Source organism: Sorex fumeus, unplaced genomic scaffold (assembly GCF_029834395.1).
Source record: "Sorex fumeus unplaced genomic scaffold, SorFum_2.1 ptg000013l, whole genome shotgun sequence".
Classification (NCBI taxonomy): Eukaryota; Metazoa; Chordata; class Mammalia; order Eulipotyphla; family Soricidae; genus Sorex; species Sorex fumeus.
In genome coordinates, this window is record NW_026606070.1 from 10,988,187 (window position 1) to 11,003,329 (window position 15,143).

General features: G+C 39.0%; 1 protein-coding gene across 3 annotated transcripts in view; it reads left to right on the top strand.

Annotated features, from left to right (window-relative positions):
• The window catches only part of CNOT6L (CCR4-NOT transcription complex subunit 6 like), a 111,051-nt gene that overhangs the window by 28,364 nt on the left and 67,544 nt on the right, over positions 1-15,143 (top strand). For 2 of the 3 annotated variants that reach the window (XM_056111132.1, XM_056111130.1), the window contains exons 2-4: positions 7,516-7,637; positions 10,533-10,719; positions 11,232-11,317. In XM_056111132.1, coding sequence (XP_055967107.1) covers positions 7,526-7,637; positions 10,533-10,719; positions 11,232-11,317 — 385 coding nt within the window. In that variant the 5' untranslated portion in view covers positions 7,516-7,525. Of the gene's footprint in view, positions 1-7,515; positions 7,638-10,532; positions 10,720-11,231; positions 11,318-15,143 lie in introns of those variants that run through there. The other variant, XM_056111131.1, reaches the window with a different exon arrangement.

The window sequence follows — 15,143 nt, forward strand, 5'->3', positions numbered from 1 at the left end:
TTGACTTTGTTTGCCCCTCTCTTTCTCTTACCCCCGCCGTATTCTCTGTGAATTCCTAGGCTCCCCCACCCTTATTTCACTTACCCGAGATCACAGAGCACTTGTATTCCTTTGTCCAACTTATTTCACTTAGCACAAAGCCATCATGATTGATCTGTATTGTCTCAAATACCACAATTTCCTTTTTAAAGCCTGAGTGATAATGTGTATCTGTTTTTGCATGTGTATATGTCTGGCATTCCATGTAGATTACATTCATTTGTAACTGCCATATTTCCTATGTCTTTTTCTCATATTGGCTAACATAAATAATGCTGGGAATGCTGGGAGGAACATGAGTGCAGGGTCTCCAGTATAATTGTGGTAATTGTGTTGTTAAAAAAATCAGGCGGTGCTTGGGACCCAGGACTACTACTGGTAGAAGTGCCCAGGAGCCCTTTGGGCCATACAAAACAGTGCTGAGGGTCATTCTGTTGCACCCAGGAATACATGGGAGGGCCATTGGTGATCATACACAGGACGTTTGCATTCTAGGCATGTTTCATACCACTTCATATCTTCCAAGCCTCTGGTAATTTTTTTTTTTTGACTGCGTACATATCTAGAAGTGGAATTGCTGGATCATATGGTAGGTTTTATCTAATTTTTTGGTGAAATCTCCATACTATTTTCTATAGTGACTCTACCAATATATTTCCACAACGAAAAGGGTTTTTTTTTCCTCCCTTCCTTGGTGTTGTGTGTTCTTCCAAAAATGGTTATTCATACAGGTTTGAGGTACTGTTGTCATTAGAAAAATGTCTTCATGTCTTCTACCAGTTTTAGATTTTTTTGTTTGTGTTGTATGGGTACTTTACATATACATGTGTTTATGTTTTCACTTCTTACTAGGTATGATACACAGATATTTTCTCCCGTTTAGTAGGTTGCCTTTTAATTTTGATGATAATTTCTTTTGCCAAGCACAAATTTTTAAATTTGCTGCAATCCCACATAATCAGTTTTGCTTTTCCTGTTTTCTTACTGAGTTTTATAGTTTCAGATCTTACATTCAAGTCTTATATCCCTTTTGAATTTATGTCTATGATGGAAGATAGTGATTCAGTCTGTTGCATCTAGGTGTTAAATTTTCCCAGTACTATAGGTTGAAGAGACTGTCCTTTACTTGTTGCCCTGAACTTTGTGGTTGTAAATTAATTGATTACACATGAATAGATTTATTTCTGGGTTCTATGGTCCCTTGATCTGTGTATCACTTTTTAAAAAAAATGCCAGTCCTATGTTTTTGGATCTCCATAGTTTTGTTACAACCTTTAAATCAGAAAGTTTGATATTGAATTACGTTTTTAGTTTAACAGTTTTTTTATGTTGTTGTTCTATATGAAATCTTATCATCTGCAAACAAAATTTTACTTCTGCATTGTCAGTTTGGGTTTTAAAAATTGTTTTCTTGGAGCTGGAGAAATAGCACAGCGGGTAGGGCGTTTGCCTTGCGCGTGGCCGACCCAGGTTCGATTCCCAGCATCCCATATGGTCCTCTGAGCACTGCCAGGAGTAACTCCTGAGTGCAGAGCCAGGAGTGACCCCTGTGCATCGCTGGGTTTGACCCAAAAAGCAAAAAAAAAAAAAAAATGTTTTTTTGCCTAATTGCTCTGCTTAAGTCTTCTAGTTCCTTGTCAAACAAATGTGACAGGAAATGACATCCTTATATTTGATTCATTGTAGTAGCTATTTATAGTAGCCAAATCTGGAAACAACTGAAGTGCCCAACAGGAGATGAATGTATACATAGTAGTATGTATACGTAATGTAATACTGTGCTATTTAAGAAAAAGTGAAGTCTTATAGTTTGTTGTAATGTGGATGGGACAGGAGGTTAGTAATGTTAAAGATAGTTCAGAGGAGATAAAAATTTTGGATAATCCTACCCATTTGTGGAGTATCAAGGAAAAAAGGGAAAGGAATAGACAGTGGCCAGAGAAAACAAACCCTGAGATTCTGCCTACAGAATTGCATCTTCCAGGTTGCAGAGGACAGGATGACTAGTAGGGAAACAAGAGGGACCTGTGGACTGTGGTGGAAGAATATTGGTATAATGGTGTGGATGTGTTGCACACAGTTTACTATTGCATGCCTAAAACATTAGTAAATCATGATTACCCCATCCTCCCCCCCCCCGCCAAAAAAATAAAAAAGGAAACATAATGGGCATCCTTTCCTTGTTCCTTAGAAGAAAAGCTTTTAACTTTTCTCTGTCAAATAGCATGTTCACTGCAGACTTGTCAAATATGGTCTTTTTTTAAAAAATTTTTTTATTAGTGAAACACCATGAGGTACAGTTATAGACTTACAAATTTTTGTGCTTGGGTTTCAGTTATACAATGATCAAGTACCCATCCCTCCACCAGTGCCCATCCTCCACCACCACGGGTCCCAGCATCCCTCCCACCCCCGTCCCCCCCATCCCACCCTGCTTCTGTGGCAGGGCATTCCCTTTTGTTCTCTCTCTCCTTTTGGGTGTTGTGGTTTGCAAAAGAGTCATTGAGTGGCAATCATGTTTGGTCTATAGTCTACTTTCAGCATGCTTCTCCCATCCTGGGAGGATCCTCCCAATACTCTTTATTTGGTGCTCCCTTCTCTATCTGAGCTGCCTTTTCCCCTACCATGTGTGGCTGACCTCCAAGCCATGGAGCAAAATTCCTGGTACTAATCTTAGCCACTCCTGGGTGTTCTCCCATTTTGTTGCTTTATGTTCCCCAGATGAATGCAATCTTTCTGAGTTTATCCCTCTTTTTCTGACTCATTTTGCTTAACATGATACTTTCCATGTAGTACCACTTGTATGTGAATTTCATGACTTCATCTTTTCTGACAGCTACATAGTACTCCATTGTGTAAATATACCAAAGCTTCTTTAACCAGTCATCTGTTCTCGGGCACTCAGGTTTTTTCCAGATTCTGGCTATTGTAAAGAGTGCTGCAATGAACAAACAATTGCAGATGTCACTTCGACTATATTTTTTTTGCCTCTCTGGGATATATTCCCAGGAGTGGTATTGCTCAAATATGGTCTTTTTAAAGCTTCATTGATTAGCCTTTTGAGTATAGACACTTCATATTATGTGCCAGAATATGTTTAATATCATTGTCGTTGGCTCTCTTCTTTAATATAAGGCCATTTAAAACTTGCTATTCTTGACCTGGGAACTCTGGACCATTCTACAGATGATAAAATCTTGATTATATAATTCCATATTATATAATTCTGTTATATAATTCAAGATTCTATACTCTAGAGAGTATATGTATATATAATTATATACATATGGATTATGCGTATAATCTCTGAATTATATATACTCTAACCTGGGTATATATCTCTAGCTCCCATTTTGCTCATTTAAAGTCCTAGTGCTTGATATACTCCATGTATTAGTAGGCTTGCAATAAATATATGATGGTTTATTATTAAACTGGCTAGAAATCTGAGATTCTAGGAGTCTGAAGGCTGTCTTTTCACGATAACTTCACTGTCATAAAGCATGAATTGTGTTTTGTTTAAAGTGGTGACAGCAAGAGACACTGCGAAAACTTTAAATGGTCTTTGAATGTTTGTGTTATTGTTTAAAAACTTTTTTGTTTCGTTTCGGTTTTGGGCTACATCTGGTGGTGCACAGGGCTTACCCTCGCTCTGTGCTCAGGGGTCGCTCTTGGTAGGAGACCATATACAGTAGCAAGGGTTGAACCTGGGTCGGCTACGTGCATGGCAAGTGCATGCATAATACCTTCTGTATTATTGCTCAGGCTGCCATTTAGGAACTTTAAGTGGTAGTATGTCATTGAAGGCATTGGGAAGCTGTGTGTCGTTTATTTTGTTGTGTTGAAATGAGGTTGTGAATACTGAGAAGTTAAAAAGTTTTGCTGCAAAGGAAATTTTCATTTACCGATTTATATGGTCAGATTCAACAAATCATAGAAATGTGTATACACACACACACACACACACACACATATATATATGTGTACTTGATTTTATTTGGAGGATTTTTAAGGTGTGGAGGGGGAGAGAGTGAGAGAGTAACGTACTCAAGAGAGAACACGGTCTTCTTCAAGAGTGGAGAGAGAGCCTCGACACACACATACCAGCATTAGACAGGAAAGCATGAAAGTACACATCTCAAGAGGGGAGATGCGGGCGACACATGTGCTCAGCCGCCACTTGTGCTTGGCCACGTGGGCGCAAGTCGCACATGGGCCTGAGCAGCATATGCGCCTCAGTATTTAAACCTCTCACCTCACAGGCCTGTGAACAGGGCTGTTAGAAACCAGGTTATCAGTGTTATGTTTATAAATTTAAACTACATTTTTTGAGTTACTACTTTATATTTAAGTTATTCTGAAATAGATTTATTTATTTATTGCTTTTTGGGTCATACCCGGCGATGCACAGGGGTTATTCCTGGTGGTGCTCGGGGGACCATGTGGGATGCTGGGAATCAAACCCGGGTCTGCCGTGTGCAAGGCAAACGCCCCACCCTCTGTACTATCGCTCCAGCCCCGGAAATAGAAATTTTTGACTTATCTCCAAGATGAAAAGTCAATGTTAAAGAACTGGAAGGAAAAATAAATAGAAGTACTCAATAATAACAGTTTTTAAATTTTGTTTTCTAAGTTTTTAGAAGTAACTTGGAAATGATGTTTAAAGCAGTGGTGATCATCAGAACAAAATTGTTTAAACTTCAGTCAGAGAAGACTATTCAACCCTAGATTAATTTTGAGGAATTCAGTGACTTGCATTTTTATTGACTTCCTAATAATGGTTTCTGATACCTCTGATCCCTTTCAATATCAATAGTCCTACTTTTAAAAAGTTGTAGATGTTAATAAACTTTGTGGATTTGTTTTGTAGAACCAGATTCTGAGTTTTAATGTTCTAACAAAGATAAAAACTTTTAAAAATAGTTCTGTGACATAAGTGTTTCAAGGTTTTAGAATAAGAGGAATAACAGCCATTATTACACATGCAGATTTTTTTGTTGTTGTTTTTGGGTTACACCTGGCCATTTTCAGGCCCTTCTCCTGGCTCTGTGTTCAGGGATCACTCTTGGTGGGGTTTGGAGGATCAGTTGGGATGCCAGGGATAAGCATTTGATGTTTAATAGTCTTCATTTTTTTCATTTTGTCTGTAGAAGTGAGCTTACAAGGGGGCGGACGTGGGATGCTGGTGGAAGAAAATGGGGCCTGGTGATGGGTTTAATGCTGGAGTGATGCATGCATGAAAGTAGGATTTAACAGTATTAGAGATCCCAGTATCTCAATAAAAATGTCTCTTTAAAAAAAAAACCCCAACAGTGTTAAAAATTTCCTCTTGTAGGTAATGGATCTATAGATCTGAATCTGTTTTACCTTAACCTCGTATTTATGGAGGATTTTATATCAACAGAAGTTCTCAGGCACATCTTAGGTAACATACAGAGGAACATCTGTAAACATTGTTATTTAAAAATCATTTTCAGAATGAGTTTATGTAGGCATAGTGTGGTAGAATTCAAATTATGTCCTTGTAAAATATGATCATATTCTTTGTACTATGTGAGAATTTGAGGGCAGTTATGGAAAATAAAATTTGATGTGCTATCACCCAGATTGTATGATAAGACTAGAAGAACTTAAGGTGGAAACTTGGAAGCATATTACTGTGTTAAACCGATGAGCAAATTTGGAAAACTCTTTTTCTGTCCCATATGATGTATGAAGGAATTGCCCTTTTCCCTTCATAAATATGAGGGAGAGTTATAGTATGGGAAATTTTATTATACTTATAAAACATTTCTGATTTTTTGATACATAATAGCATGCTTCTAATTTTTCATAATTTTCTATTTGTAACAACTTTCAAATCAGTTGAAAGAAATGTAAATTCTAAACTCTGCTTAGAAATATTCTGATTTTGACATATGGTTTTGTGGTAGATGTGTAAATGTTAAAATATGAGCTAATAACCAACTATAAATATCACAAGGCAATTTACTGGTAGCTTGTAGGTGATAATTAGGCTAAGATTGTCATTTGCTATGTTTGTCATCGGGTTTTGTTAGATCTGATAGGGATTTTATTTTCTGCATTTTATTAAGGAATAGATCTTGTATTGACCCTTGAAGGGGGGTGGTGGTCGGGAGAGAGTTTTTATCTTACCTGCTATATTTTCTCTCTGGTCCTTGAAGGGTTACTTTTTAAAGGTCATCTGTCATCAGCTTCATTTGCATACTTGAGTTTAATGCTTCCTTGGTCATTGCTGAAGATTGTTCAGTGATTGTCCTATGTTTAGATGAAACCAGGATTAGTTGCAATTAGGATAGCATGTAACCCATTCAAATTGGACACTTACCAGACTATTGAGTGATACTAATAATTTACATGATAACATATAATCCAAGATGGGCTGGAACGATAGCACAGTGGTAGGGCGTTTGCCTTGCACGCAGCTGGCCAGGCCGGCCCGAGTTGGAGGACAGTGACAGTGATAATCCAAGACTGGTCTATACAAATCAAGATATATGATCTTCTAATCATGACACTTTATTTTTTGGTGGTGGAGGGGGCATGGGGTCACACTTGACTCTGCTCGGTTTTCTCCTAACTTTGTGTTCCGGGATCACTCCTGGTGCTGATGGGGTGAGGGACACCATATGTGGTGCTAAGGATCGAATGGGAGTTGACTAGATGTAAGGCAAGGGCTTACTCTCTCACCAACTGTGGTGCTTTTTTTCTATTCAAGTAAAAGAAAATACAAAGTAGTTTAATAAGTAAAAAATATATGTGTGTGTGTGTGTGTGTGTGTGTGGTGGGGGGGTTGTCTGAAAACCCAGTGTTTGGGAATGCTGCATGTCTGATTTGATTTGTCTTATTTTTCTAGACTGATTTCTAAAGTTTGTGATGGCTTGTTTTGAATTGTTAGTTGTGTGCCTAAATCTCTGTGGGATATGTATCCTGCATTATCACCGGAGGGAGAGAGAGAGATGCCTTCACCTCCTAAAAACAGAATGAGCCTTAAGCTTCCAGCTTATTAGATACTATTGAACTAATCTCTGTGACAAGGGGGATGTCACGTGCTGATTGTCTTGAGTATGGGGAATCAAGGAGGATAGGGTTACCTTGATTCTCTTAGACTAGTCAGAACCCATTTAAGAAATAGTTATATGGTTAATCTTATGTTTAACTTTTGAAAGCAAGGAAGCTAAATGAAGGGAAGGGGGTGTTTGGTAAGAAGTCACAGTGTTCACAGTGAAATTTAGTGTTGCTCGCTTGTGTTTTCCCTTGGCATCTGTTATGAATTCTTGAAAGAGCCTCTCAAACTGCTGATGTGTTTTCCTTCTGCTAGGAGTTTATAGTATTAAAGTGACTTAGAAACCTGGCAAGGGAAGAGGAAAAAAAAAGACTCATCCTATTTTTCTTTTTTTCTTTAGGCATTGTAATTGTTGATCATCTCTCCCTCTCTCTCTCTCTCTTTAATAGACTAATAGGGATGCCAAAGGAAAAATATGATCCTCCAGATCCTCGCAGAATTTATACCATCATGTCAGCAGAGGAGGTAGCCAATGGGAAAAAATCTCACTGGGCAGAATTAGAAATCTCGGGTGAGTAGAATCTGAAGCATTTAATCCAGGATATACTTTAGCAATGAAAATAATACTTGAATGTTGTTGTACTTCATGCTTGTACATTTTTTAACTGAGATAATAGAAAGTATAGTGTTGTAATTCTAGTGTTAATTCTTTTTTTTTAAATTTGTGCCTAGTGTATTTTTTTAAAGTTCTTTTTCCTGATATTAATACTTCGAGTTGGCATCTCAACTTGGACACATCAGGAGTTCAGATTCTAAGTAAAACCAGCTTTTTTGATAGGTTTTATTTTGAATATTACAGAGTAATTATGTTTGTAAATCTTTGCAACCAACCATTTTATCATTTCAATGTTGACAGAGTAGGAAAATTAGAAGCTGTTTACTCAAACAGTAACTGTTATGTGATTTCACATGTTTAAGGTTTGCTAAGATTGAATATGATTCCTAAAAACTCATAGTCCCAGTCTAATAGTGAGGAAAAGATACGACAAATTCAAGTTGAAGTACGTTTTGCAAAACATCCAACCAGAACTTGTAATTGTCAGGGTTGCAAGGAACTAGGGAAGACTGAGAAATTATCAGAGACCAGAGGAAAAGTGAGGAGACATGACTCAGTGAGAAATAATATCTTGAATCTTAGAACAAAACGATACAAAAACTGTTGAAATGTGTTCTGCAGAGATAGTGTAGAGGATAAGGTGCTTGCCTTGCATGTACCCACTCGGGTTTGATCCCTGGCATCACCTCTGGTCCTTCAAGAACGTACTTCTCAGGAGTAATCCCTGTGTGGGAAACATTAGCAAATCCTGAGCACTGGTGGATGTAGCATCCCTCAAAACCTGGTAAAATTAAAATTGATGTAAAATAAAAAAGTAATGTTGATTTCCCATTTAACACGAAGTGAAAAGCTTATTGAAAACCGAGGGGCCAGAATATGGGAGATAGCTCAGAGACCTAGTGTGTATGCTTTGCTTGCTGCAGTACTGAGTTTGATCCCTAGCACTGTGCAGTCCCCTGAGCACTGTCTGGGACAACCCTTGAGCATGGAACCGTTTGTAATACCTGAGCACTGCTGGTTGTGGCTAACCTCTTCCCCCCAATAGAATAGAAGTATTGTTTTTCTTTTGTGAATTGATATATTATTAATTTTAGTTTTTTCCCGATTTTTTTTCCCCCTAGTAAGTTTTCATTTATAAGTGTTAACCTTTAGGATCAGTAGTAATAATTACCTGGACATTCTGCTAAAATGTAAATGTAAATGTAAGTTGGATGGACAGATGGTTGCTAATCAGAAGAGTAAAACCTTTTTAGGTTAACCTGTTTTTTTTTTTTTTTTTTTTTTTTTGTTCAACTCTGCACTTATGATATTTGGGCTATCCAGCCAGTGTGGTTGGGACTGTGTAAGTCCTGGAGGATATTTAGCAGCATTCCTAACTTCTGTTAAGTAGATGCTAGTGGCACACCTGTTTTTTTTTTCTTTTTTCTTTTTTTTTTTTTTTTTGCTTTTTGGGTCACACCTGGCAATGCACAGGGGTTACTCCTGGCTCTGCCCTCAGGAATTGCCCCTGGTGGTGCTCAGGGGACCATATGGGATGCTGGGAATCGAACCTGGGTTGGCCACGTGCAAGGCAAACGCCCTACCTGCTGTGCTGTTGCTCCAGCCCGACACCTGTGTTTTTCACAACCTGATGTCTCCTGATTGCCAAAGTCCCTTGAGGAACAAAATTGTCCTTGATGAGAATCACTTGGTTAAAAATTAGAGTAAGTCACTCTTGATGGACTCTTATTTGAAAAATTTGCTCCCTGTTAAAAGGCAGAATCATCATGACACTTTAAGCCTGGTTGTGGAAAACATAAAAGAATTTGTGATAGGAAGAAACCTGTATGAAAGATTCAAGTTTGAGTCTGTTGCTTAATAGCCATACGGAAGATAACATTTCCCCTTTGAGATGTTGTGCCTTCTTTACTTTTCACTTCTCTTTGAATCAGATCTGTTTTTTGGAAAGTACCTTATAGTTAAAATAGAGTTTTACTGTTGTAAAGCTTATAAAATATCTTCATATAAATTAAGATAATTTCCCACGTTATAGCAGTTTATACTAGGTAATTTACTAAAAATTAAGAGTCTAAATCAGGTTTCTGACTTTTTCTAGTACGTGTTTCTCCATGGATGACTGATGCAACTTAATTTGTGACTATTTCCTTGGCTGTCTTTCATTTAGTGATAAATCATAGTTATTAATCTACAATTTTAATATCAGATGTCCCCTTAGTCTTTTTAAAGCTTATGAACTATTTAAGTTCCTCATTATACCTTACACTGCCAATGTTCATGGAGAATGTAAGAAATTGCTTGGTTTGGAATGCTGTAACGTAAATATTTCAGCACTGTGCTACCTGAGAAGTTTAGTGCAGTTGCATACTTACTCTTTGAGACTCATCATCCTGGTGCTAGGGATCTCATTATGCCACATCTCATTTATTACTTGAAAGGTCTATGAGATGAGAAAGAATGGTAGCCAGGCAAAAATGGCATGAAATTAAAGAAGGTCCGGGTATGTTTGGAAGGAATGAAATTGAATACAAAATTAAAGTGTCAAAGATAGTGATATGTGTATAGAAATGTCCGTATCGATTTGTAGACTTTCTACCACTTTTTTTTGTTGGGGAGGGATTGAGCCACACAGTCAGTAGTGCTCAGGGCTTACTCCAAGCTCTGTGCTTGGAGTGATTCCTTGTGGAGCGTTGGGACCACCTGTGGTGTTGGTAATTGAACTTGAGTCAGCTGTCTGCAAGCAAGGCAAACATCTTACCAGCTGTTTTATGTCTCTGGCCCTATCTTCCACTTTTTCACCTTTGTAGTTTAGTCTTCTTCTTGAGTTTAATGTTTTAATGTTTTGCCTTTTAGGTAGAGTGCGGAGCCTAAGTACATCACTTTGGTCATTGACACACTTGACAGCACTGCACCTAAATGACAATTACCTTAGTCGCATTCCACCTGATATTGCCAAGCTTCATAATCTGGTTTACCTGGATCTGTCATCCAATAAACTCAGAAGTTTACCAGCAGAACTAGGAAACATGGTGTCTCTCAGGTGAGGGAGCATGAGGGATATGATTCACTTTACTTTTCACTTGAATTTACCAAATAAAATCTTGAGATGGTTACCCTTTGTACAGTAAGATTTCCATTTGTATGTGAACATTAACTGATATACTGTCAGAGCACAGTTCTGGAATTGAACTTCCTTTTCTTTTAGCTTTTGTTAGTGTAACAATTTTTCTTGACAGATTTTAGGTATGTTGGGTTAAAATGTTTCATTTCGGCTCTGATAAGAGTAATAAAATGATTGAGAAAATAGTTACTTAATAAGTAAAACTGGCGAGCTGAGAAAGATAAATTTTAGAAACACTTTCAGCAATTGTCACCATTAATACATTTTGTAGTACTTTAATGTTGAACATTACTTTTTGGTGATTGTATAGAAGTGTATCTTAAACGTAAACATATACTCATGGAATATTAGAATTAAAGTTAGGAAAGCAGTTGTAGAGATTAATAAAGTTGGAAATACTAAACAACTACTTTTTTTTTTTTTTTAAACAGGGAATTGCTTTTAAATAACAATCTGTTACGGGTTTTGCCTTATGAACTTGGTCGGCTCTTCCAGCTACAAACTCTAGGTTTGAAAGGTGAGTAACTTTTTGTTTGTTTTGGTTTTGCGTCATCTTCTGGTGGTATTTGGGGGCAGCTTCCTGCAGCACTTGGGCATCAAATCTAGGACTTTTTAATGCAAAACATGCGTTCCAGCCCCTTTTCTTTGGCTAAGGGTTAGGTGATGCACAGGTGTTAATCTTGGTGGGCTTGAGGGACTATAGGTGATGCCCGGGATCGAGCCTAAGTGAACTGTGTGTAAGGCAAGTGCCTTAACCACCGGACTCTCTCTGGCCCAGCCGTTGGAAGTATCTCCCTAGCCCTAAGGCTTTTAACTGTAATAGCATAATATTGTTATTCAGTATTGGGATGATCTGAGCTTTTTTTTTTTTTTTTAAAAAACTAGTTGGTTACAGTATGGTCAGGTTTTAATATAATTTTGAGAATATGAAAGGAAAATGGTTCTTTGGAATCATTGGGCTTCAGAAGTTCAACATGCTGCCATAATTTTAAATAATTTGGTGAAAAATTTTTGCTTTGTTTTAAATTTTCTGTTAATTTTCTCTAAGCTGTGATTTCTTTTTTTTTTTTAGTTTTATTTTTTAATTGAATCACTGTGAGATACACAGTTACAGAGTTGCTCATGATTGAGTTTCAGTTATGCAATGTCCTAACATCCACCCCTTCTCCAGTGTACGCTTCTCGCCACCTATGTCCCCCGTTTCCCTCCTGCTGGCCCCTTTCCCCTAGCCCCCACCCTGCAGCCTGCCTCCATAGGAGACACTTTTTTTTGGGGGTCACACCCAGCGATGCACAGGGGTTACTCTGGTTCATGCACTCGGGAATTACTCCTGGCTGTGCTCGGGGGACCATATGGGATGCTGAGAATCGAACCCAGCTCGGGCCAATTGCGAGGCAAATGCCCTACCTGCTGTGCTATCACTCCAGCCCCGGGAGACACTTTTCTTTTCTGTCTCCCTCTTTTTTTTCCCCCTTTGTGGCACTATGGCTTGCAGTACTGTTACTGAAAGGATATCATGCATATCACTTCACCTCCATTCAGAACTCAGTTCTTGTCCAGAGTGATCGTTTGAACTACCATTCTCTTTTTCTGTCCAACTGTCCTCCCACTCCTCTTTTGTGGTAAGCCTCCCGCATGGATCAGTCCTCCTGACCCTTATTTTCACTGTCTTTGGGTATTATTCTCATACTGTGTTTTGTTTTTTATATCCCACATATGACTGTGATCATTTTATGTCTGTCCCTCTCTCTCTGACTCATTTCACTCAGCGTGATTGATACTCTCCATACCCATCCGTATATAAGCAAATTTCATGATTTCATTTTTCCTAACAGCTGGGTAGTAATCCATTGTATAATTGTACCATAGTTTGTTTATCCAGTCGTCTGTTCTTGGCACTCTGGTTATTTCCAGATTCTGACTATTGTGAATAGTGCTGCAATGAAAATAGGATTGCAGATGAGTTTTCTGCATTGTTTTTGGGCCCCTAGGGTATTTTTCCAGAAGTGTTATTGCTGGGTCGGATGGAAGCTCAATTTCTAGCTTTTTGAGGAATGTCCAATTATTTCCCAGAAAAGCTGTCCCACCAGCAGTGAATGAGAATCTCTTTCTCTCTGCACCATCACTGGCTGGTTGTTTTGATGTGTGCTGGTCTCTGTGACCATCTATCTCAATGATGCTATCTCATTGTTGTTTTGCTTTGCATCTCCCTGATTCATGATGTTGAGCTCTTTCTCATCTTTGTTTTGGCCATTCCTATTTCTTCTTTGAGGAAGTTTCTGTTCATCCCTCCATTTTTTGATGGAGTTTATTTATCTATTTTTTTTGTAAAGTTTGACTGTGTCTTATACATCTTGAATATTAACATCAGATGAGTGTTGTGCAAATAATTTTTTACATTCCACGGATGGTCTTTGTTTCCTGGTCATTATTTGCTTTGAGGTGAAGAAGCTTCTTAGTTCAATGTCGTCTCATTTGTTTATCTTTGCTTTCATTTTCTTGGTCGCATTTGATCCTCGAAGGTGTCTTTAGTTTCAGTGTCATGGAGAGTTCTGCCTATATTTTCCTCTATGTACCTTATGGATTCAGGAATTGTGATATTTCTTTTTAGAAATATTTTAACATTGTAATTTCCCCCTCTTTGTCCTTTAGTAGAATTACTCAACAGACTACACTCAATCTTTTTTATCTATTTTATTTTTTCCCCATAGTGATGATTGTTCTTTTAATTGAATCACTGGGAGAGGCACAATTACAAATTCATTCATAATTGTGTTTCAGTCATACAGTGTCCCAACACCCATCCAGTGTACATTTCCCATCAATTTCCGCAGTTGCCCTCCTACCCCCCAATCTCCCATCTGCCTCTAATGGCAGGAACTTCTCTCTCCCTCCATCCCCCTCCCTCCCGCCTTCCCCTCCCTCCTCCCTCCCTCTTCCTCTCTCTCTCTCTCTCTCTCTCTCTCTCTCTCTCTCTCTCCCTTCCCCCCTTTCTTTTTGGGTATTCTGGTTTGCAATACAGGTACTGAAAGGTTATCATGTATATCCCTTTTCCTAATTTCAGTTCTTGTCCAGCACGATCAGTGGTCTTTTCTCTAGCCTAACTGCCCACTTCCCCCAACTTGTGACAGGCATCCAACCATGGACCAGTTTTCCTGGGCCTCATTTCTACTGTCCTTGAGTAACAGTCTCGTATAATTAAACTCTAATTTTAACCACTGTGTTCCATGTTGGATTTTGATAGAGTAAACAAAGTGGTATAATACAGATTTTATGACCATTGAACTGTCACTGTCACTGTCCTCCTGTTGTTCATCAATTTACTCGAGCGGGCCCAATAACGTCTCCATTTTGAGACTTGTTGTTACAGTGTTTGGCATATCAAATAACGTCACGGGGAGCTTGCCAGGCTTTGCCGAGCGGGCGAGATACTCTCAGTAGCTTGCCGGGCTCTCCGAGAGGGGCGGAAGAATCAAACCCGGTTTGGGCGGGCTGGCTGCGTGCAAGGCAAATGCCCTACCGCTGTGCTATCGCTCCAGCCCATAGATTTTATGAGGAGTAAATATTATGGCAGTAAGAAGAGTCTATAGCGTATAAATGTGATTATTCTAAATATATTAATCTGCAGTGGGTGCTCCTCTCATCTCATCCCAGTTTGAGATGAGAGCCATGAAAGTCATACTCATGCTGTAGCACTGTAGCACTCTCCTGTTCATTGATTTGCTCGAGCGGGCCCAGTAACGTCTCCATTTTGAGACTTGTTGTTACAGTGTTTGGCATATCAAATACGTCACAGGGAGCTTGCCAGGCTTTGCTATGCGGGGGAGATACTCTCAGTAGCTTGCCGGGCTCTCCAAGAGGAGCAGAGGAATCAAACCTGGCTCAGCCGGGCTGGCTGCGCGCAAGGCAAATGCCCTACTGCTGTGCTATCTCTCTAGCCCACAGATTTTATAAGAGGAGTAAATATTATGGCAATGAGAACAGTCTATAGCGTATAAATGTGATTATTCTAAATATATTAATCTGCAGTGGGTGCTCCTCTCATCTCATCCCAGTTTGAGATGAGAGCCATGAAAGTCATACTCATACTGTAGCATTGTAGAGCTGTCATCCCGTTGTTCACCGATTTGCTCGAGAACCAGTAATGTCCCCATTGTGAGACTTGTTACTGTTTTTGGCATATGAATATGCCACCGGAACTTGCCAGGCTCTGCTGTGTGGGCGGGATACTCTCAGTAGCTTGCCGGGCTCTCCGAGAGGGATGGAGGAATTGAACCCGGGTCATCTGTATGCAGGGCAATGCCCTACCCGCTGTGCTTTCGCTCCAGCCCCATACTCAGACA